This window comes from Numenius arquata, chromosome 5 (genome assembly GCF_964106895.1).
Source record: "Numenius arquata chromosome 5, bNumArq3.hap1.1, whole genome shotgun sequence".
Lineage (NCBI taxonomy): Eukaryota > Metazoa > Chordata > Aves > Charadriiformes > Scolopacidae > Numenius > Numenius arquata.
In genome coordinates this window covers 46,781,165-46,806,832 of record NC_133580.1, presented here as the reverse complement: position 1 = coordinate 46,806,832, position 25,668 = coordinate 46,781,165, and the positions used below count along the sequence as shown (strand labels likewise).

Genomic DNA, 25,668 nt, shown 5'->3' with positions numbered 1-25,668 from the left:
CGAGCTGTAAATGGCCCATTAAGCAAAAGCAAGTAGAAATGTCACTGAGCAATAGCCAAGAGCTCAGAGAGAGAGAACCCATGCAGGGGCGATCTGGCTGGGAAGCACAGGGAACTGGGGTGCACTGGGAGTTGGTCCTGCTTCCCAGCACAGTGGTTGCTTTTAAACGGGGCTTTTAAAAGTTAACCTTTTAACTCTTAGCCATGCGCTACCACACTGGGGAACGAAGCAACCAGCAGAGAAAACAGAACACCCCAATTTGCCACTGAAACAAAGTCATCTTTTTATTGTGTTTGAGCCTGGGTTCAAAAGCCCCAGTGGAAAAAAAAAAAAAAAAAAAAAAAAGAGAAGAGTATAAATAGGAACAAACCCCACACTCGCGGCACTACCTGCCAGCACTGAAGAGGGCTCCGCTCTGCGCAGGTTCCAAGTGGAAGGAGGAGGCGCGCCTGAGGGAATCAGTGCTGTGTAGGAAATGGTGGGGCAGGGCATCTCGCAGGAGGCTGCCACTGCCGAGGCCAAGATTTGACTCTAATTAAACAAGGCCAGTGGTTGCCCGCAAGCCCTCGAAATGACCATCTGGTAAACAGCCCGTTAATTAAGCTAGAAATCAATTCTTCTTCAATTTGCATGTTGGAGGAGAGCGCCAGCCCATCACAACACCGACAGGGACCGGGGTCTCAGTGGTTGTGGGGTCTGCCTCGCCCCCGGCCCCGTCCGCTGGGCGCAGCATCCACGGTGGAACGGGGGTTCTTGATGGTTTCATCCACGGAGACGATGAGGCAGGCGGCCTCGGAGGCTGCCGTCAGAGCGTTGATGCGCACGATGGCTGGTTCCCACACACAGGCCTCAAAGTTGTCAGCGATGTCCTCGTTGTTCACATCCACACCGTACCACATTCCTCCCTGGTGGGAGAGAGAAGAGGGAAGAGAGCCTCGTCACTGGGCTAGTCAGGACTTCGGGGCCAGCGCACTGGAAAGCCAACACATGCAAACATTCAGGGAGAGGCAGAGACTGCATCTTGCTGTATGAAGGAAGAATATTTGAGGGAAACAAAAGGCGGTGGGGGGAAGCCTTTGTTGTCAGCAAACAGCACCAGCAAAGACTCATGAAAGCGGAGGTGTGCTCCATTTCAGGAAGAACCTGTAGAAGCCCTACAGGACTGACTTCCACTCCACTGCTCTCTCACTCCCCTACCCACAGCTCCAGCTTTTGCAGCCGCTTGTTTTGGGGCATTCCTCCTAACTCCACAATCATCATCAGGGCGAAACGTGGTGGGAGCGACCCCACAAAGTGGCAGCTGCTTCCGAGAGAAGCCAGTGGGCAACCTCTAACTGCCTGAATCATGACACTGTGTGCATACGCACCACAAGATCTGAAACAATCACAAGCAATCAGGACCTTCAGTCTGCAGCTCCTCTGGAAAACACACAGCTCGGTCAACTTCTACACTCCAATTACTTTAATATTTAATATAGAAGCCTCCCTCCCGACAAATGATGTATTTTTAAAAAGCAAATCAGAACTCCCAGCTCTAGAAAGGACTCGACAGCTGTGATCAAAGGGAAAACAGATCATTGCCTTTTATAGAAACCCGCACCAAGCCCACACTTGATCTGAAAACAAAACACTGCATTTAATCAAAGAGGACGCAAGCCTAACATGGGCTGAGCTGAATTACACCGGATCCGTCAGGCTCAAGAAAAACAAAGAAAGAAAGAAAGAAAGAAAAATCACACACACTACTGGTTCTCCCGAACAGCCCTCAGTTCAAAAGTGGGTACCTACCTGCGCGTGCTTGGCTCGGAGCTTGTTCAGAATGTTGGTGGCATCAAAACCCGCGTTGTCGCAGAGCTGGCGAGGAATGATCTCAAGGGCTTTAGCATAAGCACCTATCAGCAGCTGCTGCTTGCCTGGAATGGTCCTGGAATAGTCACGGAGGTATTTGGAAAGCTCCATCTCTATCGCACCACCACCGGCAACAACCGAGTCGTTCTAAAAGAAGAGGGGAAACTCTCATTCCAAGAAGGGGGAGAGCAGGAAAGCATCCCTTCCAGCAAGTGTTGCACATCGGGGTGACGCAGACATGCCAGGCCTAGGGAAATCTATAGCCCAGGCTGCTGCCACCCCTGGAAGCACATGCCAGCTTTGCTGGGAGCTTCAGAAACAGGCCAAGAACCTTCAGTGGCAGCTACCAGCAGTTCTTTCCTGCTGTGCACAAGATAAAGGAGTGGTTTGGGGACGCTGCACCAGGGGAGGGATGACAGACCACAGGCCCCTTGTGCTGGCCAAGTTTCCCTCACTTCTGTAAAGCACTCAAAATTAAAGATATTTGCAGCAGCACTTCACAGCCAAGTTCTGCTATTTTTTCACCTCCCTATTTACTTCAGTAGGGAGATCAGGATGTTCTTTCTAAAAGCAAACACAGTTGCAAAAATCTTGACATGCTTCTTCCCATCCCCGCAGGGCACTCAGCCTCAAAGCTGTTTTTAACCAGAGAATACAACATTAACACTTTATTATGCATAACCCAGAAACACACACAGTTAGGCGGCATCTATCACACAGGACCAGCAACTCCACAACCAAGAGCAGAGATCCACACACGCCTCAGACTTCTCTCTTGGTGCTCTCAGCCTACTTTCACAGCCAGGGGAGTTTCCCCCTCAGACTGGTCATCAAGAGAGGGAACAAGTGGCTTTAATGGGTGCTGACACGCACATTAAGATCAATCCTGCTATTCAAATCTACTGAAGATCTACCCAACACAGCCAGAAGATTGTGTTCCCTTCAGGATGGAGGCGTTTACAGAACACACCGCAACCCAGCAAGCCCAATTATGACTGTACTTAAGAGAAGGCAAAAACCAGGCGTGCCTGAAAAGCAGCTGGCAACACCATAGAGACAACACTGCTTTGGCCAAGGAACAGCACTTGAGTTAATCAATCAGATGCTGCCAGTCTGTGCACTCAACTGGCTGAGAGCTCCCAGTCTCTCCCGAGAGACCTCAGCCAAATGCTGGTATGTAAAAAGGTTTCTAGAAAGAGTTACAGCTGTGCCAGGTCTGATCACCTCCCTGCTGGATTGGCATTGGGGTTGTTATCTCCACTGGTCCTTACCTTGATTGCTCTCCTGACTATCATGATTGCATCATGCAGAGACCGTTCTGTCTCTTCCATGAACTGCTCTGCACCCCCTCGCAGGATTATCGTGCAAGTTTTTGCCTTCGGGCAGCCTGTGAAGAAGTTGTACCTGGCAATGGCACAACGCAAGACGGGTTAAGGTAACAGCGAAGGTGTGCTGCTGCTGCTGCTGCTGAAGAAGCTTTGCACAGATACGACAGCATGGGAACAGGGAAGTTCTTTATAAGCCAGATACATGACTGAAGCCATTTCACCCTGGGCACTGCCCCTGTCAGATCTTGAGCTAAGAAGGAGCAGAGCCAGGCAACATGCAAGTGAAATTCAAGCTGACCCAGGAAAATCCACTCTCTTCCTGTTGCTAGGGCTTTGCGCTAAGCCGGTGCTCTCATTTTCACTTGGCAGGAACACAGCAGATGTGAGCAGGCAGCCCCAAGGAGGGCTTCTCCTCTGGCAATGGGAAGAACCCCATTATATAGTACCCAGCTTCATTTACACTGATAGTGAAGTGGCACTGTGGGATATCAGATGAGCCACAATCAACCCCAAAACGCATTGCTTTTAAATTCGGAATGAAAGAATACCACTGTGCTTTCTACAGGGCCTTGGGGGTATAAATATATATATTTTAAAAGCATATAAAAGAGGTAAGATTTAGATGACACCTTACATCCTACCCCCTTCCCTCAGCATCATAAAACGCAGCAATAACGCAATCTTGTTTTCACACCGTCACCTTGAGAGATGCTCAAACCTGCCACTGCTTAGACCCTAACTTTCCAAACTAATATTAGAGTGCTTACACAGGACTACAGGATCACAGCTGCTGTATTTACCTCTCTCCTCCAATCTGAGTCTCCTCAAAGAGTTCGCATCGGCCCAGAACATCATCTGATAGGGCATTGACACTAGTCTGAATGGAACCGCCACAGGCCTGCACGGAAAGGAGATAAAGCGCAGAATTACCAACACTGACAAACAAGACAAATTTGTCCAGCAGATTCCCTCTCTTCAGAGACAGCCCAGCCTTTCAGCTGATGCAAAATGACCCCACAGGCCAGATTCAGGAAAAAACCCTTCTATTTTCCTCCCATCTCACGCATCTAGACAGGCTAACAACATCAGAAACAATCCTCGACAGCAAAATAAGATTATGCGTCTTCTAAGTGCTGACTCACAGGCTCTAGAGTCCAGCAGCTACACAAAGAAAGCTTAGGAAAAAAACACTCACAATGGAACAGGCAAGAACCAGGGAAAATAACCTCTACCGATGTCCTGTACAGACCCTAATATATAACACCATCAGAGGGAAAAAAAAAAAAGGCAGTGTAGATGTAATTAGTGTGCAACTGCTCATTCCAGCAAAGAATAGCTCTGTCAGTATATGGCAACTTCAGATAATAACCACATTGGCAAGAACTATGTGATTTTAATTTTAAGTCTTTGTCAGGAAAGTGTGCTCAGTCACTGATTGCTGCCCTGCTTTGAGAATGACCAGCCTGGCACTGTTAAAACTAAACCAAAAGTCTTTATTCTGAAACAAGGCAGCTCACCATCATAGTTCGCTTGAGATCTTCTTCCGGGACACGGCCAGCACAAAACATGTCTCTATCCGCAAAGTACTGAGTAGCCACATCACCGATAGGAAGTTTGGACAGGACAACTTTGGCTCCCGACTTGTGGATTTTGTCTAGTTTGTCATACAAGATGTTCCACTCAGCATCCACGATGGCCTGGTAATCCTAGCAGGGACCAGAGAGAAGGGACAAGTGCTCACATTACGAAGGGTTGCACATGCCATCCCACAGCGCCTGCAAAGGGAGAGCTCATCTAAATCAAAGCCAGCAGTGACGCTGCTCTGTGCAGCCTCAGCAGACAACCGCTTCCCAAGACTCACAGGTGATTTTAGGTCACTCCATTTTGTGACAAAGAGTCATGTCTGTTAAAATGCTTCCAGCAGCAGAACTGAGTCGATGAAGAAGCTGGCAGAGAGGCAGCAACAGCTCAGAAGAGAGAGAGCGCAAGGAGGAAGAAGGGATTATACTGATGTCTGAGAGGTGTTTACAGAACTGTGCACGTATGTTGGGGTAGAGAGACTTACAGTATCTATCAAAGAGGAAAACCACAGATCCTGAGAAACCTCATGCTTTACCAGCATGCCCGGGCTTCGCACGTCTGTTGTGCTCTAGCTGTCAGTGAAATACAGCCACAGACAGCTGGGAAAGCTTACAACAGCACACAGCAACACCACACACAGCAGCCGACTACAACAGAAAAGACCATCGTGTTCATCGCGGCAGAAAGAGGAACATTAAGGAAGCAATTAGTGAGATCACTGGGGTCCAGACCACAAAAACAAAGCACCCAGAGATCTTTAGAAATTATGCAGGAACCAAATGCATGCAACACTGTGGTACCTTCCAAGAAGGTATCAGAGAATGACCATGTTTCATAAAGGTATTTTAACAAGATGGAAAGAGAACTACTGTCCAAATGGCTATCTTGTTTGCTTAAATATGCAGAGTTTTTTCCAGCATTTAAAGCACTGCTTAATAAGCTTTCTCTGGAAGGCCACTTGTTAGGCATAAAGAAGTCACTACACAGCTGATGACTTATCATGGCACAGCTGAGGCACAATGACTGAACCTGCCATGCCCTTCTCACAAACAAGGCAGCATAACCCACCAGCTATTTTCGGAGGGGGGGAGGGGAGGGGGGTGAGAGGGAGGGGCAGAATGGATGTAAAGAAGGCAATCCAACTGCCTCTCAAGCAGCCACCACATCTCGCAGGCAGCCACCACATCTCGCAGGCATGAAGAAGTGGGATGGGCTCCCCTTTCAGCTCTTACCTCCACAGTGTTTACTCTGACTTCAGCGTTGTCCTTCTCAGCTTTGAGCTCCAGCTCCACATTCAGCAAGGCAATCTTGGGAGACTGATACTTCTTGGGCTGCATTTCAAACCCAGCATAAGAGAATGTCTTCTTAAAGGCAACTCCAGCCACCAGCTGAGAATCCTTGAAGACAGGGATTTGTGTTAGGCTCAGCCTCCTAAGGTTTTCTCAACAGGGTTAATAACTCCCACAGGAGACTCCCCGCTTTCAGAGTCCTCATTTACAAAGAACTCACTAACAGCTGTCTCCTTCGATTAACCCACTTTTAGAGAAAATAAGCAGCAAATATTTTCTTCTTTCTGTTCACAAAACCAGCTTCTATCACTTCCTTTCTACCCCTCAAGACATCGCAGTGAAAGATGCTATATACAATCTGAAGATCAAGGGATGGAGCAATCTGTTCTTCTCTCTGATGTCTTTCCCATTTCTATCCTTTGAAGACGGGTACTTCTCATCCACAGCCCCACACTCAGGGTTTTTTTTTTTTTGCCTTGGTTTGGTTTTCCCAGCTCCACCACCACCTCTGGGATTGTTTGGCAGCAGGACTGCCCTGCCCAACACTGCCCCCTGATGTGAAGTTCTTGACTTGATGGCTGGAAGAGAAATCAGTATCTAAATCTCCTAGCATGAGCATCTAACCACACACTGCTGACTTGGCTCTGTCCAGCCACTGCAGCCCAGAGGGTCCCTGTCCCTCCTACACTAGGACAACACAGACTTTCTCTGCTCTAGCTGACAGAGTGAGATGACCCAGGATCTTTCACAAGCCAACGCTGGAAAGTAGTGTGCTGAATTATTTGCCCCAGCCTTATTCAGGTCTCCATAGAGTCTGGCAGCAGAACACAAGGGCCAAACAATACAGAGTAGAGAGAGCCGCTTTTATCCAGAATGGGAGACACCATCCTTTCCAGGGGATCAATTTCTGCAAGCCTCAGAATACCAGCAGGCCCAGACACCACAAAAACAGATGCTGAAACGTTCTTAATTCTCTAAATTAGCTGTCTGGGCAAGATAATGGCGTAATTATGTCTCTTCTCAATGAAAATGCTCATGCAGAGTGTTTACAGACAGTAACAGACACAGAATAACAATTCACAGAGACTGTGGGGGCTTTACTTTTCAGCAGAAAGGTTCCAAGCAACAGGCCAAACCTAAACAGGACACAGGCAGGAGAGAGCATGGACATACCAGCTGTCCAACAGCCCAGGAACGACTCCCTACCATGCACCCACGTGCTGTCCCATACACAACAGGTATTCCAGCACTGTGGTATAAACCACACAGCCCATCAGCTCCTTCACAACATTGTCTTTGCATTTTTCTAAGCCAAATACTCATGCATACAACCAGGACTGTAAGGCTTTTGGTTCCAGAAGTAACAAAGACTTCACACAAAAAAAATATTTCATCATTTGCAGAGATAGAAATGGAGTTTTTATCAGTAACAACATTTGCTGCAGACAGCAGTAAGATAAGACTGTACTTGGCTCAAAAAAACCATCCTCTACCTACAGAAAAGAAATCCAGCCCTACTTGCTAAGCTTTTTCCTCACATCAACAGCTTTGTTTCACTTTGGTAATTTCTGAACAGGCATTATCAAGTCAGGCTGTATTTCTGCTACAGTCAACCCATCAAAGGACCTGTGATTGCTGTCTCCTGTCCTTTCAGGACAGCCTCAGACAGAACTTACTTCCAAGGCACCTCCTTGAACCTTCTTTATTCCAATCATTTTGAGTTGTAACAAGTCATCTAACATCATGACAGCATCTACAACCATCTTGGAAAAAAACTCCTTGCTCTGGGAGATCAGCTTAGAGCTCAAGGCTGTGGCTGCACACTTCTCCAGCAGGCTTCTCTGCTCACTGCAAGAAAGAAAGAAAAAACAAGGTCTTGTTCACTTGCCAATTCTTTTCACAAGCTCACTGAACATTGTGCATGATATTATTAATCTACTCTGACAGAGGGAAATATCAGCTCCCTTCTGTTGATAGGGAAAGCAAAGCACTCATGTCAAAGCCCAAGACTGTCAAGTATGACTTTCCTTTTTAGACCCCACGCATCAGACTAGCACTGACCAGGTCAGCTGGCTTTTAGACAGGCCTGAGCAAAACCCCAGGGCTCAGCATCCTCTCTTTCATCCAAAGGCAGTAAGAAGTTTCTGAAACCCTCTAAAGGTGGCATGTTCTCTATTAACTCAGGTAATGTATCATCCACTCTGTTATGGCATACAATGAACACCAGGGAAATATGGATCCAACTCACATGCTCTATCACCCAAGTTACTGCTGACCATGAGAACTACTGTATTTCACATCACAGGACAGTAGAAAGGATACAACTCATTCTAGCTTATTAAAGATGGTTCACAGCTCAACTTAACTTTTACTACAGCTATTAGTAATATCAGATCAAGCAGACAAGAGCTTAAAATGCAGGGAGAAAATTAAGTCTAGTATTCTCACCTCAGTTGAAGGGATCATTTCCTTACTGCTACTACCTATCTAACTTCAAGTATTCAACAGCTAAAAAGCGAGCCGATTTTCAAAGATCATTTAACACTGCCACTGATTGCAAGAAAAGCTGCAAGCCTCCACCACCACTGGAAAAAAGAAATCAGGCCACTTATTTTGGTACCTAGCTTCCTCCATGTGCACTGGAAGAAAGACACTGGCCTACATACTTTGCTGCAGCCCAAGTGAGAGCACAGCATCTCCCCCGGAGAAGCAGGGAACTCCGAAAGCTCAAGAATAATCCTGGTGTGGGGCCACAGCTGTTCCACGTGACCTTGAGACTCAGCCAGAGCCGCAGCAGAAGTGAGAAACATCCTCACACTAGCTAACTGAAGCCTAGCTGCACAACCAGGTCATCTGTAAGTCAAACTTACTCTTTATCTTCCTTCTTCACTGTAACAGCAATGTCTTTGATCTTGTTTACAGCCTGTCAAAACACAAGCCAACAGCTGGATTAATGATTCATGCTCGCAAGCTGATCAGATCTCCAACTTTTGTCTTTATATTTTATGTTATCTTTTATTCCTTATCTTAGCATCACTAAAGTTTCAAGCATTTAAGCTATTCCACCCCTTCCAGCACAGTAATTCTCAGAAACACACCAATATAAGATGATCGGGAAGAGGCTTAGAGCTCCTCCACTCTTTCAGCAGAAGTCTGGGGAATCAAAGAGCTATTGAGGGAGTTCACCTCCAGAGAAAGTTCAGGTTAATGACACTGATGTGCTTCTGAAGATATAAGGTTTACCAAGGACTAGCATAGATCGGGAGAACAGGAAATGAATTTTCTCCACTTATTTTTCCTCGGAGCAAAAACTAAGGAAGCAATAGCGCTCAAGAGGTACTAGCTGGTAATAACAGCTCACTGACACCAGAAAAGGCAGTTGATGTTTGCATTAAGACATCATGAGATCATTACCATCACCCCCACACCCATTCATTACTGACTTTTGCCTGGAAGCATGCTATTTTTCCTCTCTGGCACAGAACTCCTCTCCCCAGATGCTCTGGTGAAGCACCAATACACCCCTCAGGTCTGCAGCAGCCAAGCCCTCCCACAGCCACAAGCAGCACTGCCTTACCAGCTGCGTTGCTGTGCGGAAGGCACGGATGATGATTTGAGGATGGAGGCCTTCCTCCACATAGGGCTTCACTTGTTTCAGGAACTCAGCAGCGAGCAGAGTTACAGACGTGGTCCCATCACCAACCTGCAGACAGGAAATGCTCTGTGTCATCCACATACTGCAGAGCCGCTGCAATAGCAGCTTCAAAAGCATGCAAGGGCTTCCAAAGGAAATCAGATTTCATGAATTTCTCTGCTCACAGATTTGCAGCTGGATTCATTAGTGATTAAGAAGGACTGGGTTCAGACTACATCCCATCTGAGGGTGAAGTCTCATTTCCCAGTTACCCATGTTCATGAAACATGAACTTTGTATATTTGAAATTTCAAAATCCCCCATCAGATCTGGCTAAAAGTTATCACAAATAAGGAGGCATCAATAAAGAAACCAGAATGAATGCCAGCGCTCCATGAGCAATTCCCATCTGTTAACACAAAGTCCATACAACTACCAACAGGAGCAAGTCTGCCGCTGTGTGTTATGGTTGAGTGCAGACAGGCTATCCTCCTACCTCTGCATCTTGAGATTTGGCGATATCCACTAATGTCTTCGCAGCTGGATGGACAACATCGAGGAGCTTCAGGATGGTGGCACCATCGTTAGAGATAGTGGCTTTGCCTAGGATTGATGTAGAAAAGGAATTCAAGCTTGACTGCCACGAGTACAGCCCTGGTCACTCTGACAGGGCACCCCAACACTCAAGGGAGCTTTTCAGACCTCAAACAGCCATTAATACAACAGTAACTTCAGATCAGCCAGTTCACCTCTCAGATTAAACGTGGCCCCAACCCAGTATTATGCTACGGTGTTCCCCAATCAAGCCCTGGTCCTGTACCATTGTAAATTTTGTCATGTCGAAAGAACCACAGACTCTCATCCCAAATTTCCACTTAAGTGATTTTTCTCTAGCCAAACTGTTGGGTTTTTTTCTCCTATGTGATCTGAGATGTGATCACCACTGTATTAATACACTCCTACACCTACATACACAGCTATAAATTGGCCGAAAAGTGAAGGGGTCACCCCCACAGAGAGGGGGAGCCCAGAACAGTTGTTTCGCAGAAGATATCTCAGCAGATGCCTCCATTCCATATTAACAGCATCTTTTTAGTCCAATTTTGGAGCAGATTAAGTCAAGTTAGCCTAAGTGTAAAACAACTCTTCAGGACAATTAATAGGGGCTTTAAATTAATTTCCCTCTCACTTCTCAATAGCATGCCCAGACAGGAAAAAAATATTCTAGTCTGAAACTTGCATGAAGAATGAGAGCAGAAATCAATCATGTACTAGGTAAATTTAAATCTAAATTAATAAAAGTTATTACAGTTCTTATTTGCAAAAACAAAGACAATCCTAAAACCTTCCACCCCACCCTTCACCAGTACCACAAGTTACTCTGTAACACCAATACAAAAAATAATGAACAGTACATTAGTTTTGTGACTTCATACAAGTCTTTTCAGAGGGGATGAGTCTCGCCCCTAAATGACATGCCAACAAAAAAAAAAAAAAAACCAAACCCAACAACAACAACAAAAAAATCAACCCAGTAACATCCACTGACCTCACGGTCAGCCACAAGAAGTGCTGAGTAGCTCCACACTTTTGTATTATAAGCCTCATTTCCTCATTTAAAAAATAAATAGAGATGGTCAGGGATACCTGAAGACCAGGTTCAAGACACACTGTTTCTCCTTTGTGGTACCAACCTTCTCACATCTAGTCCCACTAACCCTGGATCTACCTAATCTCACAACAAAGAGCCTTAACACAGCTCTTAACTGTGCTGCCTTAACTCGGGGTAGTAGGCAGCAAACAGGTTGTTCCTCAGGCAGGTCTGACAATTATCAATTTCAACAGGAGGCCAGAGTAAAGGTGTTGAAGTGAACACTGACAGAAACTGAACCTCCATCACAAGAGCTGAGGTAAGTATGGGGTGAAGTCTGCGTATATTCAAATGCTAGTTTTAATTGATATGAAAACATGAGTAAATATGCAAACTGCCAGCGTGCACTGCACTTGGAGATTATTTCTGAATGACTTTTCTACATGGCTGTGTAAGTGCTTACCCCGGTCATCCACAATGAGCTTGTCCATACCCCGAGGTCCCAGGGTAGTGCGCACAGCTTCTGCAATAACCTGGCAGGCATTGATGTTGCTGACAAGCTGGGGGATCCCCTGCGAGGTGTCCGTCCCCTCTTTCAGCAGGATAACCGGTGTTGGCTGAAGAGAGAACCCACAACAGAGACGTTACTCCAGTCCCAACAGCCTGTGGACAACCTGAAGCTAACTCTAAATTTACACAGTCCAGCAAGCAACCATCACGCAAAAAGACCAAGACTAAAATCTACAGCCTCCTTAACATTCCTCTGCCTTCACAGAGTCTAGCTGCTTTGCATCTCCCACTGCTCTCAGTGTAACTGGAATTCACCCAGCTGTCTACAGTATCCACGCTGGGACTGTACTGTAACTGTCCCCAAAATAAGTGGGCTTCGTCCACGCAGCGTGGCTCAGCAAAGTTCTGATTTTGATGCTAGACCGGAGAAGACAGTACATGCAGTAATTATTGAGACAGCAGGGAACTGCACAAGTGCTGCAACCAAATCAGTGATTTTTATTTTTTTTTTCATAGTGCCAGCAAGATTGTCACCAGAACAGGCACAACAGCCTTTTGCCCATCACAGCTGAAATCAGAGTCCAAGCTGCCCCAAGGGTGGCAACTCCTGAAAAATGTTTTCACATAGAGGATGTGTAGACAAACACAATTTAGGTGATTACACCCACGTGACAGCAAATTGTGCTGGAGACAGCTTAGAGGCTATCAGAGGCCACAAGGGCTTCTCACTGCTCTGAGGCTGCACCAGTCCTTTTCAGAAAGCAAACGTGCCTTACAGGCAAAACTCAAAAAAAGTCCAAACAGACAAAGTTTGTGAGGCATCCAGTTTTAAACAACCACCTACAGGCAGAGAGCAAAATTATACTACAACTGCTGCACTAAAGAGTGACAAGGCTGGAGCTGAGGCTCTGATACAAAAGTAGAAGACTTAGTTTCACAGTCAGGCCTCCCTAAGTCAAGATCTTGTGGAATAACATGCACCGAGTTCTTCCACACCCACCACGACAGAAACCTCAACGGAAAAGAAACCCTTGCATCCCCGAGAAGACCAGGGTAGAGGCAAAAAACACCGTCCCTGTACCGCGGCCTGCCTACTCCAGAGCAACAGCAACGGGACCCACAGCTGGGGAGCGCCGAAGGGGACCCGCAGCCGGTGGGAGCAGCTGGGCCGTGCGGCTGAGGGGGACGCAGCCAAGGGGCTGGGGCGGAGAACACGGGCCGGGGCGCCGGGAGCTCCACACACCGGGCTACCCGACAACTCCCAGCATGCAGCGCTCCTGGTCGGAGCCTAGCAGGAACGGGGGCCCGACGTGCCCTCTCGCACCCCGGGTAGCAGCAGGCGCAGCGGCAGGCCTCACAGCGGCCTCCATCATCCCGCTCCCCCCCGCCCCGCCCGCCAGCCGGCCGGCCCGAACGCGCACCGATCCCTCCACACACGGCTCCTGGAGGACGGCGGAGGCCCAGCAGGCCGCTCCCCGGGCATCGGAGCAAAACGGCTGGGAGGATGGCGGCAGATGGCACTCACCATCATCGCGGCGGCACTCCTCGCTGTAGCTGTGGCTGCCTCCGCCTCAGACAAACCCCGCCCCCACAATGCACCGCGCCCGCCGAGAAGCTTCCCCGCAGCGGGAGGGGGAAGCGCGCGTTGCTAGGCGACCGCTTCCGGCCGCGCTCTATGGTACTGGCGGACAGAGGGGCCCCAGCGAGGCGCCCCCTCCTTCCCGAACAGCCATAGAGAGGCGGGGGGGCGGTCCACTATTTGCCAGGGAAGGGAGCGGGCACACGGCCTGGAGCGGGCAGGGCGGGTGCATAGAGCTTTATTTGGCAGGGCCGGTGAGGGGACACCGAGACCGTGCCGCCCCGGGAGCTGACACCGAGCTGACCGAGATCAAGGGCACCGCAGCGGTCCGGTGGTGCGCAGGCCTCCGTGCCTGACCTCCCCTCGTCTCTCAGGAGATTGATGGCGGCACCGGCCAATAGGAAGGCGCAGGCCGTGGGCGCCGCCAATGGGCGCAGCGCGGGGGCGGGCGGGGCGGGGCGGCTGGCGGCGCCGGGCGCAGCCATGCTCCGCCGCTCGCTCTGGCTCTGCCTTTGCCTCTGCTCCTGCCCGGCCCGCGGTGAGTGCGAGCGGCCCGACCGGCCCCGGCGCCCCGCACCGCACTGCCCGCCGGCCTTTCCCCTCCCTGCACCCCGCCCCGCCTACCTTTCCCCGCGATGCACCCCGATCCGGGTGCATTTCCCCTGCGTGCGCCGGGGCCCCGTTGCATTTCCCCTCCTGCACCCCAGTCCGGTGGCATTCCCCCTCGGTGCGCCCCGATCTCGGCGCATTTCCCCTCCTGCACCCCGGCCCCATTGCATTTCCTCTCCTGCATCCCGGTGCGGGGGCGTTCCTCCTTGGTGCACCGCGGTCCGGGTGCATTTCCCCTCGGTGCACCTCGACCTAATTGCATTTCCCCATGCAGCACCTCGTTCCGGCTGCGTTTCCTCTCCTGCACCCCAATCTGCATGTATTTCCCCTCCGTGCACGACGATCCAGGTGCTTTTCCCCTACGTGCACCACCATCCAGGTGCATTTTGCCTCCTGCACCCCAATCTGGGTGCATTTCCTCTCGGTGCACCCTGGCTTCATTGCATTTCCCCTCCTGCACCCCATCCCAGGTGCATTTCTTTTCAGGGTGCCTCAGTCCAAGTGCATTTCCCCTCCATGCACCTCGATCTGGGTGCATGTCACCTCCATAGTCCAGCTGCGTTTTCCCCTTCCCTTCATGCACCCCGATCCTGGTGCCTTTCCCCTGTCTCCTCTGTGCTCCTGGGTGCTCGTGCATCTCCCCTTGCAGCGCCCCAGGCTGAACCTGGAATTTTGGATCCTCAGCCCTGGGGCCTGGGCAGGAACTGGCATTGCTGAAGGGTGCGTTCCCTTCAGCACAGTGCAGTTCAGGAATGATAGTTGGGTATTTTCCCTTTTTTCAGGAATTTTCCCTTTTGTTTTCTCTGCCTCTTATCTCTCTCCATCCACACCCAGGTTTACGCATCCATGAATACTTGTACTTCCAAGTGCTGAGCCCTGGAGACATCCGCTACATCTTCACCGCCACTCCAGCCAAGGATTTTGGTGGCGTGTTTGTAAGTATTAAGAACTGAATTTGTCTTGGATCCCCCCTTCCTAATATTTCTCTATTGCAGGGCCCAGTAATTTGAAGCCTTTTATAAAAATTGAGTTAATTGCACTTCCATAAGCCTTACCTTAGGAAGGAGGCACATGCTGGTTCCTGCCTCTGGCCTCAGCAGGCTTTTGGAAGGAGAGTTTGGCCCCACATGTGTTCAGGGAGAACACACCCCACTCTTTCCTCCTCCAAGGGCTGAAACAGGCACAGCCATGTCCCAGGAGGGATGGTCAGGCTCCTATGGGGGACAGCAGAGTTAAATCAACTGGTCTGCAGACATAAGACCTTTCCCTGACTAAACCCAGAATCAGGATAGGGGTGCAGGAGAAGATGTGCTAGGAAGCACGTGGGACATTGGGGACCAAAGAAAAAGACGCTTTCTGGCTCTGCAAATGTTCCCTGGGAGCACTTGGATGTATGAACGGTGCTGTGCCTCTCCCCACAGTGACAGCAGGATCTATGCAAGCTGTTTACTGAGATCAGGATGGCTCTGCATGGGGCTGGAAAGGGGCAACCAGCATCCCTGGACCCGAGAGCCCTAAATCTCCCCAAAAGCACACCCCACACGGGGACAAGCAGGGCACAGGACAGGGGGGATGGCTGTGGTGGGGCAGGGGATGGGAAGCAGCCCTGATCCCCGCCTTGCTCACCCCTGCCTGTCTCCTTCTCGGAGAACACAAGGTACGACCAGATCCACCTGGTCCCAGCAGATCCCCCTGAAGCCTGCGGAGAGCTGAATAATGGCGTCTTCATCCAGGACCAGATTGCCTTGGTGGAGAGGGGGTATGTCTGGCGTCACAGGAGCTGGGAGGTGGGGGGAACCCTTGGCCAGGAGGGGAGCTGCCCATGGCACAGAGGGTGACAGTACTATGGCCATATTTTACCATCACCTCTAACTTCTTCCCGTGACTTACCCTTCATGGGTATACAAGGAAAATGTGAGGGTGCTCCTACCCTAGAGTGTTTCATATCTAAAACAGCCTGCCCTAAGGTGGAAAAAAAACCCATTTTATTTTATTTTTTCTTAGGAGAAAATGGCTGAGTGTGGGCAGTTCTGTGCCTAAAATACAGACTCAAAGAGGAGCAGGGTTTGGGGGAGGCGTGGCCAAGGAGACAGCCCTTGTTTGGGGCATCTCCAGGCAAGCTCTGGCACTTGCAGGTTTCATACCTGCCAAGGATCTGCCTGCGGCCACTAAAGGTCCATCACTCTCTGCCCCAGGGGTTGCTCGTTCCTGTCGAAGACACGTGTGATACAGGAGCATGGCGGACGGGCAGTGATCATCGCAGATAATGCCTACGATAACGACAGCTTCTATATCGAGATGATCCAGGACAGCACCAGGCGGACAGCCGACATCCCCGCGCTCTTCCTGCTGGGCAGGGACGGGTAGGTGCCTTAGCCAAGAGACATCTCATCTTCCCAAGTGTGGAACATCTCACGGGAAGGGCAAAACAACAGCCTTGTCCCCACAGATCAGGGAGGTCCCAGTGATAAGTGTGTCCCACCTGGGCTTGGTGAGCCAGATTTTTAGTGGATTCAGTCATAACTAATCCTCAGAGTTTCTTTTTGAGCTGGTTAGTGGTTTATGTCCGTATCTGGGCTCCACTTTCCCAACTCGGGTGCCTCAGGCATGTCTGTCACCTCTTTATCCTTCCAGGTACATGATTAGACGCTCCCTGGAGCAGCACGGTCTCCCCTGGGCCATCATCTCCATTCCCGTCAACGTCACCAGCATCCCCACCTACGAAATGATGCAGCCCCCCTGGACCTTCTGGTAGCAGCAGGAGGCTGTGGCAGATTGAGGATTTCTCGGTGGATCCCAGGAGCTTGCCCCAAGGACCAGATTTGAGGAAGGACAGGGTCCCAACATGCTCCACAGATCCCACCCCTCAGCCTTGCCAGATGCAGCAATGGGGAGATCTTTCTGCTGCTGCCAGCGCATGGCTGAAGGGCAAACACCAGCGCCCACGGTGGGAACCTTCAGTCTGGCACCAAGCACCCTTTGTAGTGACTTTCCGCAAGGGAGGTGATGGCCCAGAGCAGGCCAGCACTTCCCTGAGAAACATTTTAACGATGCATAAGATGCCACCAGTAATTTGTGCTGCTGATGTAGAGGGGTACAGGATAATGTGGATGCGGTCTGACAGGAATGGGAGGGAGAGTGAGATGCAGGCTTGGTCTGTACTAGCAGCGCTCACCCAACATCTGTATATTTTTGTCTGAGCTAATGAAGTCTGAACAAGTTTTAGAGAAAGGGGAGTTTCTCTTTTTTCATCAGCAGGGGAACAATGGAATAAATCTCATCCCCTAACGATGTTTTTCCTAGTAAACTTCCCAAGGTGCCTCCTGCAGCTGGGGCAGGGCTCACATCAGACCCCTGTGCAGCATGGATCAACCATGCACTAGGACAGAAACAGCCCCGCGGGACAGCATTGCCTCTGGCATCTGTTCCCAAGGGTGGGCTGGCCACAGACCCAGAGCCCAGACCTCAGCAGGCGTCTGTTCCCTCATCCCCAAACCTCCATGTCCCCACTGGGACCAGCCCCTGGATCACAGCCCTCATCTGCACTCAGCACCCTCCAATTTACCGGTACAAATGACACGGTCCTGCGTCTCACCAGTCTCGGTTTATTATGAACACTGAAGGGGACGTGGCCCCGGGACGGCTGGGGACGAGCAGCGAGGTGCAGGGCTGGTGGTGGTGGTGTAGTGGTGCCCATCTACAGTGTCGCCTTCGGTCCCATGGTCCAGCTGCCACGGGCTTGAAGAAGAAGCAGCAGGAAAACAGTTCCCCAGAATCCAAGAGGGGAGGAAAATACCCCAAGCACATCCCCAACCTGCTGCCTGTCTGTTGCTGAGAGCCCTCTTTTCCCTCTGTCCGCGTGGTCCACGGACGGGGACACCACAGGCTGGTGTGGTCTCATCAGTGGTTGGCAGCATGGGATGGATGACAACGCTCAGCTGCCGGTGACATCTCCATGGTGGTCCCAGTAAGCTCAGTGCAGGGAAGCACGCAGCGCCACACTGTGTCCCTGGCCACGGCAGCAGCCAGACGGCCCGGCGGGATGGCTCACTCTGCAAAACCCCAAACGTCTTTTGGGTTTTGGACGGTGACTTTGCTTACGGAACACCATAGCCCGTGTTGGCCCTGGGCTAGCAGCAGCCTGGCTGTTCCCCCTCCCTGAACAGCCCGGCAATCACTGCAAGGGGCTTTGCATTGTGTAAAGGATGCAGCCGAGGTGGGAGGGAGGCATCTGCCAGGGTCGGCCCCACTCTCCCCGCTAGACTCAGGCATCCGAGCCACCCTCTAAGGTGTCTCTGTCCCACCTGAAAAATCATTCTGCCCCTTGCTGCATGCCGAGCCAAGGCATGGAATGGAGTATATATAGGGGCCCCAGCTCCTTAGCATGTAGATAGTGCTAATATAGACATTAAATAGTACCCCTCGTGCACAAACACACACACACACGCACACACACGCACATACGTTCCCCTCATCCCTGCGGGACAGGAAAGGGCATGCTCCTCCATACCCACGGCCAGCACAGACACAGTGGAGCAGCCTCAGAGGTGGCCACAAGACAACCACTGTGATGTCCCCCAGCCCAGGTGCTGGCCGGATCCAGCCTCCCCTGCAAGCACCAGCTGGCCCCTCCAGGGACCAGGATGCAGCAGGTGGCCACACAGGGAGGACGGGGACCGCCTGACACACGCACACACACAGAGTGCACAACAAGGACAGGTGGGAGCAGGGCCTGCCTCCAGCTCCCCCGCTGCCCCACTCCACCAGACCTCCACGTGGCCTCCCACCCGACCCCACAACACAACCCTGTTTCTAGTATTAAAGCTGCTGCCTCTGGGAGGACCCCCCCGTCCCTTCCCTCTCCTCTCGCCCAGGGCCAGGATCAAACGTCAGTCATCTCATCCTCCAGCTCAGCATCATCCGTCTCTCCTTCACCCTCCTCCTCTTCATCCGATGTCACGTCAGCATCATCGGCTTGCGCCAGGCACTTGGGACACGAGCAGGTAAACAAGTAGTTCTCCCTGGAAGGAGGGAAGGAAGGAGATTGACGGTGTTGGGACAGGCACAACCCCAACACTGCTGCTGGGCAGGGGGTCGGGGACAGAGCAGCCAGGAAGGGGCTAAATATGTTAAACTCGATGGAGTCTGCCAGTTCAATCATGCTGGGCTCAGGTGTGGTGGAGGTAGTCTGGGTGGAGAGGGGGATTTCTGCAGGGGTGACAGGACACAAGGACGGTGACCACCAGCAGGAACCCCTATCCTTGAAGGGCAGAGAAGGAAAAGGAAGATGGGTGAGGACAGCAAGAGTTTGCAGGAGCCAACTGCGAAGTGGAACAAGAGAGGGGAGGGCCAAATCCTCAGTCCTTGAGGCTACAACCCACGAGAAGGGAGAGCAGGGAGCTCCAGCCTCACTCAAGAGACGAGTCCTCCATGGTCTAACAATAGCATGGACAAAGCCCCAAAAGCACCACCTGCTGTATGCACACCCTGCCATGAGCACACTGGTTTGCACACCAGCCTATGCACAGGCACACACCAGGGCACACACAGGGCTCCGAGGTGGGGACACAGCCCAGGCTGACTGGCTGGGGGTGCAAAGGGGTGCCATGTCCCGCCAGCTTCCTCCAAGCAGCTCCTACCTGAGTATCTTGTTGCGGCTGTGTCTGCTCCGCTCCCTCTGACAGCAGTCTAAGTAACTGATGCAGATTTCCTGTGAGCCAAGAGAAACAAACCAGGCTGAGACCTGCTTCCCACCAATCCAAAGCACCATGGTTTGTGCTGGTCCCTCAAAGAGACAGGCAGAAACAAGGGGTCCGGCAGCCCCCACATGGGACGAGGCATGAATTCCTCTGCCAGGACAACGCAAGAGGCAGGAGGTACGGGGCTGGGGTCCATGGGGGAATATACGGAACACAGTCTGCACCCTGGCAGCAAGAAGCCTCTCTGCCAAGGTGCGATGCCACCACAGTTCATCTGGGCCCCACTGTCTCACCTCTCCTGCTTCAATGTCCTCCAGAGCCGTCAGATGCAGGAGGAAGTTGTTTTCTGGGAAGGACGTCTCAGCATTGGGGATGCAGCTGTGGTTACCTACAGGGAAGACAGGATGCAGCTGTGAGGGTGTTTCCAGAGGAACAGGAAGGCAGAGGCAGGGTCACAGACCCCATACAACCCGTGGGGCTTGTGCCTGCTCTTCTGTGTGGCCCAGGCACATGGGATCCAGTGCCTCCAACTGGGAGGGACATGGCCAGGGTAAGGCAGCACAATGCTGCATCCACCCCATCTACCTCAAGGACACCAGCACGACACTCTCCACTCACACTGGAGACTAGGGGGTCCAGCAGAGCAGGGTACAGGGCCAGGGCTCTCCCAAAAATTACTCAGAGAGAGCAAGCTGACCTGGATCAACTCCAGGGATGAACAGCACCATGCCCTGCTTTCAGGTTCTGAAGGAAGGATGCACAGGGCTGTACTTCTGTCCCAGTTGCCACTCTCCCAGTAGCCAGTCCCCAGGCCCAGCTCATCCCCACTCTGCCACTAACACTTAGGAGTCAAAGGAGGCAGTTTCAGGTGCTGGGACATCCTCTCCTACGTCCCCACGGCCCAGACAAGAAAGGCTCCCTCCCTTAATGGTTTGTTCACCTCTGTTTAGCTCAGACAAGGATGGAGGTGGTCTCTTTGCTAACTGCATGTGCAGCTCCTGGAGCCCATACCACATCCAAGTCCATTCCAGCAAGGACTTACCCCTTCACAGTTAGGCAAGATGTCAGGAGACTCTGAGAGAGCAGTCAGGCCCCAAGGCAGCACCCATCCCATCCCATCAATGGGAAGCATAAAACCCTTTCTCCAGAGGCTTTTAGGAAGAGGTGAGCCAATCTAGCCCAGAACATCCCCCTCCTAACTTTTAGTTTTACTCCCAGTCCTTGTGTTACTTACAGCAGCTCTGGAGCACATAGAGACCTGATCCCTCGCAGTTGAGGAACTCTCCTGACTCTGCAGCACAGACATATAGGGGTTAGAGCTTTGCATGGGCCATTCTCGCTCTTCTACACAAGTGGCTCAGCACAACTACAAAGGGATGTCTGTCAGAGCTGTTTTGGGGGCCATGCGTTGGAGGGTGGTTTCCAAAGCACCCTTCCCTCCCCACTGGGAGGGGATGGAGGACATGAAGAATTGCACCCCTAATCCAAGTGTGTGCTCCCTGGCCTGTCCCTATACTCACACAGCTGCATCAGTAAAAAAAAAAGTGACAAACAAGTCTTTGAATGTTTAGTTTAGATGGGACTTTTCTGCACAGGATCCCTCCAGATCAGCCCTCCACCCACCCCAACCTGCTGCAAGTCATGCTGCCCACAAACTTGGATTTGCCCTATCCAGAGTGAGCCAAAGGCAGCAGGCATAGCTTGCATGGACCAGGGTGAAGTGGGATCTCCCAGTCCCCAGAGGGAACCCCTCCCAGTCCCTGAATGCTGTTGGCAAGAGTCTCCAGCCGTCTCCCACAAACGGCACTGCCTGACGCTGCCCATGGCCACGTCAGAGCCTCACCCTTCTCGATGTCTTTGTAGAGCTGGTCAATGAAGGCGTCCAGCTCCTCTCGCTGCAGCATGGGGAGATCCAGCGCATCACAAGCATGCACCCACTGGCTCAGAGAGCTGTCAGGAAGCAGAGGGACACCGTTACAGTCCCACAGTGCTGTCAGCACACAGTGGGACCTCACAGGGGGAATCTAAGGGTTGAACTCTCAGTGGCTCTGAGTGGCCAAGGTCTGTCAGAGGGACCTGAAAGGGCTGGACACAGCCAAGATGAAGGACTACCTTCAAGTCTGCTTCTCCATGCCCCTCTCTTATGTGCAAACCCAGTCGTTACTCACACCAGAGTGATTTACAGGCTGTATATACCCTCCACGCCCCATCTCTGCTGCTCTGCCAGGAGCACCCAGAAGGTCCCATTACCTTGTTCCTATGCCTTGGCCATTGGTCCCAACGAGGGCAAAGAGGGATCGAAAGCCTTCTGGAGTGAACCACTGCAGAAAGGAAATGAGAAAGCAGCTGAGCCCGGGCCAGCCTGCAGCAGCACCCCACAGCACCACTCTGCAAACACCTCAAATCCCACACGGAGCTTTGGGGAAAGCGAGGAATGAGCAGAGTCTCAGGGGAAGCCCTGGCCAAATGGAGAGTCCCACGCTCCTGAGCTATTTGGGAGGCAGTTCAACTCACCCTGCTGAGATGTTCATCATAAAGGGCTTCGGTGAAGAGCAACCGCAGCAGCTCCAGCTGGCCCTGGCAGGACATGGCAACACCGTCAGGGTGGGGAGATGCCGCTGGGAGTCAGACCCAGGCTGACAGCTGAGCCCAGGATGGGCTAGGAGGCTCGGGAGTCAGGCTCCTCGTCCTCTGGAAGGCTGGAGGCTGCTGCCCTCAAAGCAGTGAAAGCCACCAATTTTAGCAGCAAAAGCCACCTACTCAGCAGCTAAATATTACCCAGTCCCATCCCACAGCAGAAGCATCTGTACCACAGGAAGAAACAGCAAGTCCCACTGAAGCACCACAAGCCTCAAGCCCTCTAAGCAACCCGCTTCCTCTCTGTCAGATCAGTCAGTCCCTAATGGGGGCCTTTATATCCGCACTTTGAGCCTGGGATTTCCAGTGTCTCTCATCCCAGCTGTAATGGGGCCTCTGCACCTGCGGGCTCACAGACACAGGCATGGAAAGTGCAGGCTCAGGCATACAACACAACCAAGAGCTGCCAGGGTCTTACCTTAAATTTGTCTCCTAGCAGTTTGTGCACAATCTCCTCTTCTTCGTTTGCTGTCTTATTGCAGAACTGGGAGAAGACCTTGATCCACCACTCCTTGTCTTTAGCCTGAAAAAGGAATCAAGCAAACGCATTGGACCAACACTGCTTTCCTCCCCAGCCAGGAGAGAGGGATGAGACGACAAACCCCACTGAGCTCAGAGGTATCCAGAAGCACCAGAAGCAGCTGCATGGTGCCAGTCTATTGTCAGAATAAACGCTGAAAAAGCCAAACCAAAGAAACAGACCCAAAGGAAAGATTCTGTTCTGACTATTTTGGTATGGAAAAAAAGACCTGCTTGTCTCAGGACACAGGAACCTCCTTTGCTGCCTGCTATCTCCATGACCAGGGATCATGAGATGTTGAAATCTATTCAAGCAGGACCCCTTCAGTTGCCAAAGAGATCAGTCCTTGGGAATAACAGCCACAACGGGATGAGGAAGCCACACACTGGTAGCTGTGGCTCCATACTGCAGATGTACCTGTTTGACAGTAGCGACCATCCGGGCCATCAACATGATGCTGGAAGTCTCCGGTGGATAATGCATGTTTCTGGGGGACAAGAATGAAGAAAAGAGATGAGCAGATCAGTGCTGGTATGGAAATAAAAAGCTGGAGGGAGGCAGAAGCAGCTGCCATCCATGTGGTCAGGCCCAAACTCATCCATCACACAGAAGTGGTCACTGGTGGGGATCCAGCACCACTCAGGGCAAGAAGTCTGCACCCACCTGCCTGCTCTGAGCATACAAATAATTCCCTACCATCCTGCTAAGCTAGCGTCTGGGTCCCATACAAAGCCCAGGACTGCAGGAAAAGCTAGAGTTTGTGATGAGCTTTGGGTCAGGGATGTTGTTTCTCCTCTCTGGGCCCATTTTGTCATCTGCAAGCAGGGACAGCAACTGATGTATCTGAAGGATTTATACAAGGAGGATCTCCCAGAGGCTAGAGATCTGCAGGAGCACTATAAAATTGCAGGACTGAGGGATGTGCAGCTCAGTGCTTTGTAGCTCTTTACTGGGAGAAAAATAAGAACTGCTCAGCTGTGTGTCCAAACCCTCATGATGCCAACACAAATTCACCTGCTGCCCAACCAGCAGGAAGAGCTGAGCAGTGTCCCAAGGCCACCACCACCCTCCAGCCACCCCATGCAGGGATGCAAAGCAAGGATGGTCCTCAGCCCTGGTCCCAGGCAGTGTCACCCAGCCCAGAAGAGCCACCTCCTCTGCCCATGAAGCATCAGGCAGGTCAGTCCCCTACCTCCATGCCTCCTGCAGCTTGTTGAGGGGGTGCGTGGGGTCATCACGGGATGGGCCAAGGCAGAGGACCTGGTGGTACTGCTCCAAAGCGGCCTGCTTGCATTCAGCACTGCAGTACATCACCTAGAGCAAGGGGCACAGCACCCAGCATTGGCTACAGCAGCAGGGAAAGGGGGTCCTAGGCCTAGCTGTGCCCCCTCCCTCACCATCTGAGCCCCAACTCTTTATCCACCACGATGCAGAAGGTAAAGGCAGACACCCATCTTGGGGTAGAGCAAGTGCCTGACTAGATGCTGTAGAGAAGTCACAAACCCCAACAGGACCACAGTCCCTCCCAGCAGCCCCATACCTGGCACCGGGGACACTGCTGGTGCAGGTCTTTCCGGATGCTGCACTGCTCCGGATGAGGCAGCACCAGTGAGTTCTTCCCCAGCAGCCGCTGGGCGTTCTCCTCCGCCGTCTCCAAAGCCCGTAGGCAGTGATCACAGGCTGCGGGGAGACAAGACGGACGGATGCCAGAGTGAGAAAAGGGGCCAGGGCCCAGGGCAAGACAGCATGACCGGTATTAACTTCATCTCCAATCTGGAGGCACCAGTCTCTCAACCACTCCCTCCATAGGGAAGCCCATTTCTGCTGCAGTTTAAACACCCCAGCCTTCACCTACTGCCCTGTAACACTGGTAAGTGTTTAAGACCTGTACAATTGCAAGTGTCTCCATGTCACCAACCCACGACGGAGCTCAGCAAACAGCAGGGTCTAGGTAGGACAAAAAACTTTAAAATCCTGCTCTTACAACCCTTGGGTTTTATTCTGGCTCCTCTGGAGAATGTTGGCACCTTTGTGGGCTATCCTCTGCAGTGGTGGGATTGGGATTAGCACCCATGCCACTAAAAAATTGTGGGTTCCCACACAGATGGTGCCCGATGGTGGCAGGTGGTGCTTTCCTTTAGGGCTGATGGAAGTAGCCATCCCTCCAACGACCCCAGTGTTTTCAACTTGTCAACACTTGTTTAGTGCACAGGCAGAAACAGCAGCAAGACCACCCTCCTGGTAGTGCCAAGACAAACCCAAACCCTTTCCTTGAAAACCTGGCATCTCCTTCAGGACCCAGTGGTCACCTCGCCAGGACAGGACACGGAGACAGCTACGGGGCCGGCAATGGGGACGGGCCATCACCACCAGCCGCTCACCTCGGTAGTTGTACAGGGCGTTCCAGAGGAACTGGGACGACACCACCGGCCTCTCCACGAAGACGGTCTCCCCTTTGCGGATGTTCTTGGTGGCGAACAAGCCTTTCCCCTGCCGAGGGAGAGGCGTGGGTCAGGGGACGCACCCGAAGCCGAAACCCACCCGGGGGCTTAGGGTTCCCCCCTCCACCCCACCGCCCAGCCTGAGGGGAGACTGCCGGGATTTTACCCCATTTCCCCCCCCAGACTGCCGCAGGGTGAGGGAAGGAAGGGATCCCCGCGGCGGGGGGACCGGCCGGGATCGCCAGGCTCACCTTGGCGCTGCTGATGAACCGCGCCTCCGCCGCAACCGCGGCCCCAGCCCCGGCGCGGCTTCCCACCACGGCGCCGCACACGTCCCCCGCCGCGGCGGCCATCTTCGGGCGGCGACTTCCCCGCTCTGACCCGCCGGGGGCGGGCAGCGCC

The 25,668-nt window shown here is 52.0% G+C and overlaps 3 protein-coding genes across 3 annotated transcripts; 1 reads left to right on the top strand and 2 right to left on the bottom strand.

Annotated features, from left to right (window-relative positions):
* Positions 1-261: 261 nt before the first annotated feature.
* On the bottom strand, positions 262-13,365 carry CCT7 (chaperonin containing TCP1 subunit 7). The gene is made up of 12 exons (XM_074147187.1): positions 13,307-13,365; positions 11,735-11,888; positions 10,177-10,283; positions 9,624-9,749; positions 8,917-8,969; positions 7,723-7,894; positions 5,990-6,154; positions 4,694-4,882; positions 3,977-4,074; positions 3,120-3,252; positions 1,789-1,995; positions 262-905 (listed from the first exon to the last, which is right to left on the bottom strand). Exons 1-12 carry the CDS (start codon positions 13,310-13,312, stop codon positions 681-683), a joined length of 1,635 nt encoding a protein of 544 aa, XP_074003288.1. The 5' UTR covers positions 13,313-13,365; the 3' UTR covers positions 262-680.
* Positions 13,366-13,812: 447 nt separating this feature from the next.
* Positions 13,813-17,255, top strand: PRADC1 (protease associated domain containing 1). The gene is made up of 5 exons (XM_074147186.1): positions 13,813-13,898; positions 14,804-14,904; positions 15,619-15,728; positions 16,165-16,332; positions 16,604-17,255. Exons 1-5 carry the CDS (start codon positions 13,844-13,846, stop codon positions 16,722-16,724), a joined length of 555 nt encoding a protein of 184 aa, XP_074003287.1. The 5' UTR covers positions 13,813-13,843; the 3' UTR covers positions 16,725-17,255.
* Positions 17,256-17,555: 300 nt separating this feature from the next.
* Positions 17,556-25,638, bottom strand: SMYD5 (SMYD family member 5). Its single transcript, XM_074147882.1, has 13 exons — positions 25,518-25,638; positions 25,207-25,315; positions 24,366-24,505; positions 24,018-24,139; positions 23,243-23,312; positions 22,724-22,828; positions 22,183-22,245; positions 21,919-21,989; positions 21,512-21,618; positions 20,903-20,959; positions 19,962-20,056; positions 19,609-19,679; positions 17,556-18,990 (listed from the first exon to the last, which is right to left on the bottom strand). Exons 1-13 carry the CDS (start codon positions 25,617-25,619, stop codon positions 18,852-18,854), a joined length of 1,251 nt encoding a protein of 416 aa, XP_074003983.1. The 5' UTR covers positions 25,620-25,638; the 3' UTR covers positions 17,556-18,851.
* Positions 25,639-25,668: the final 30 nt, after the last annotated feature.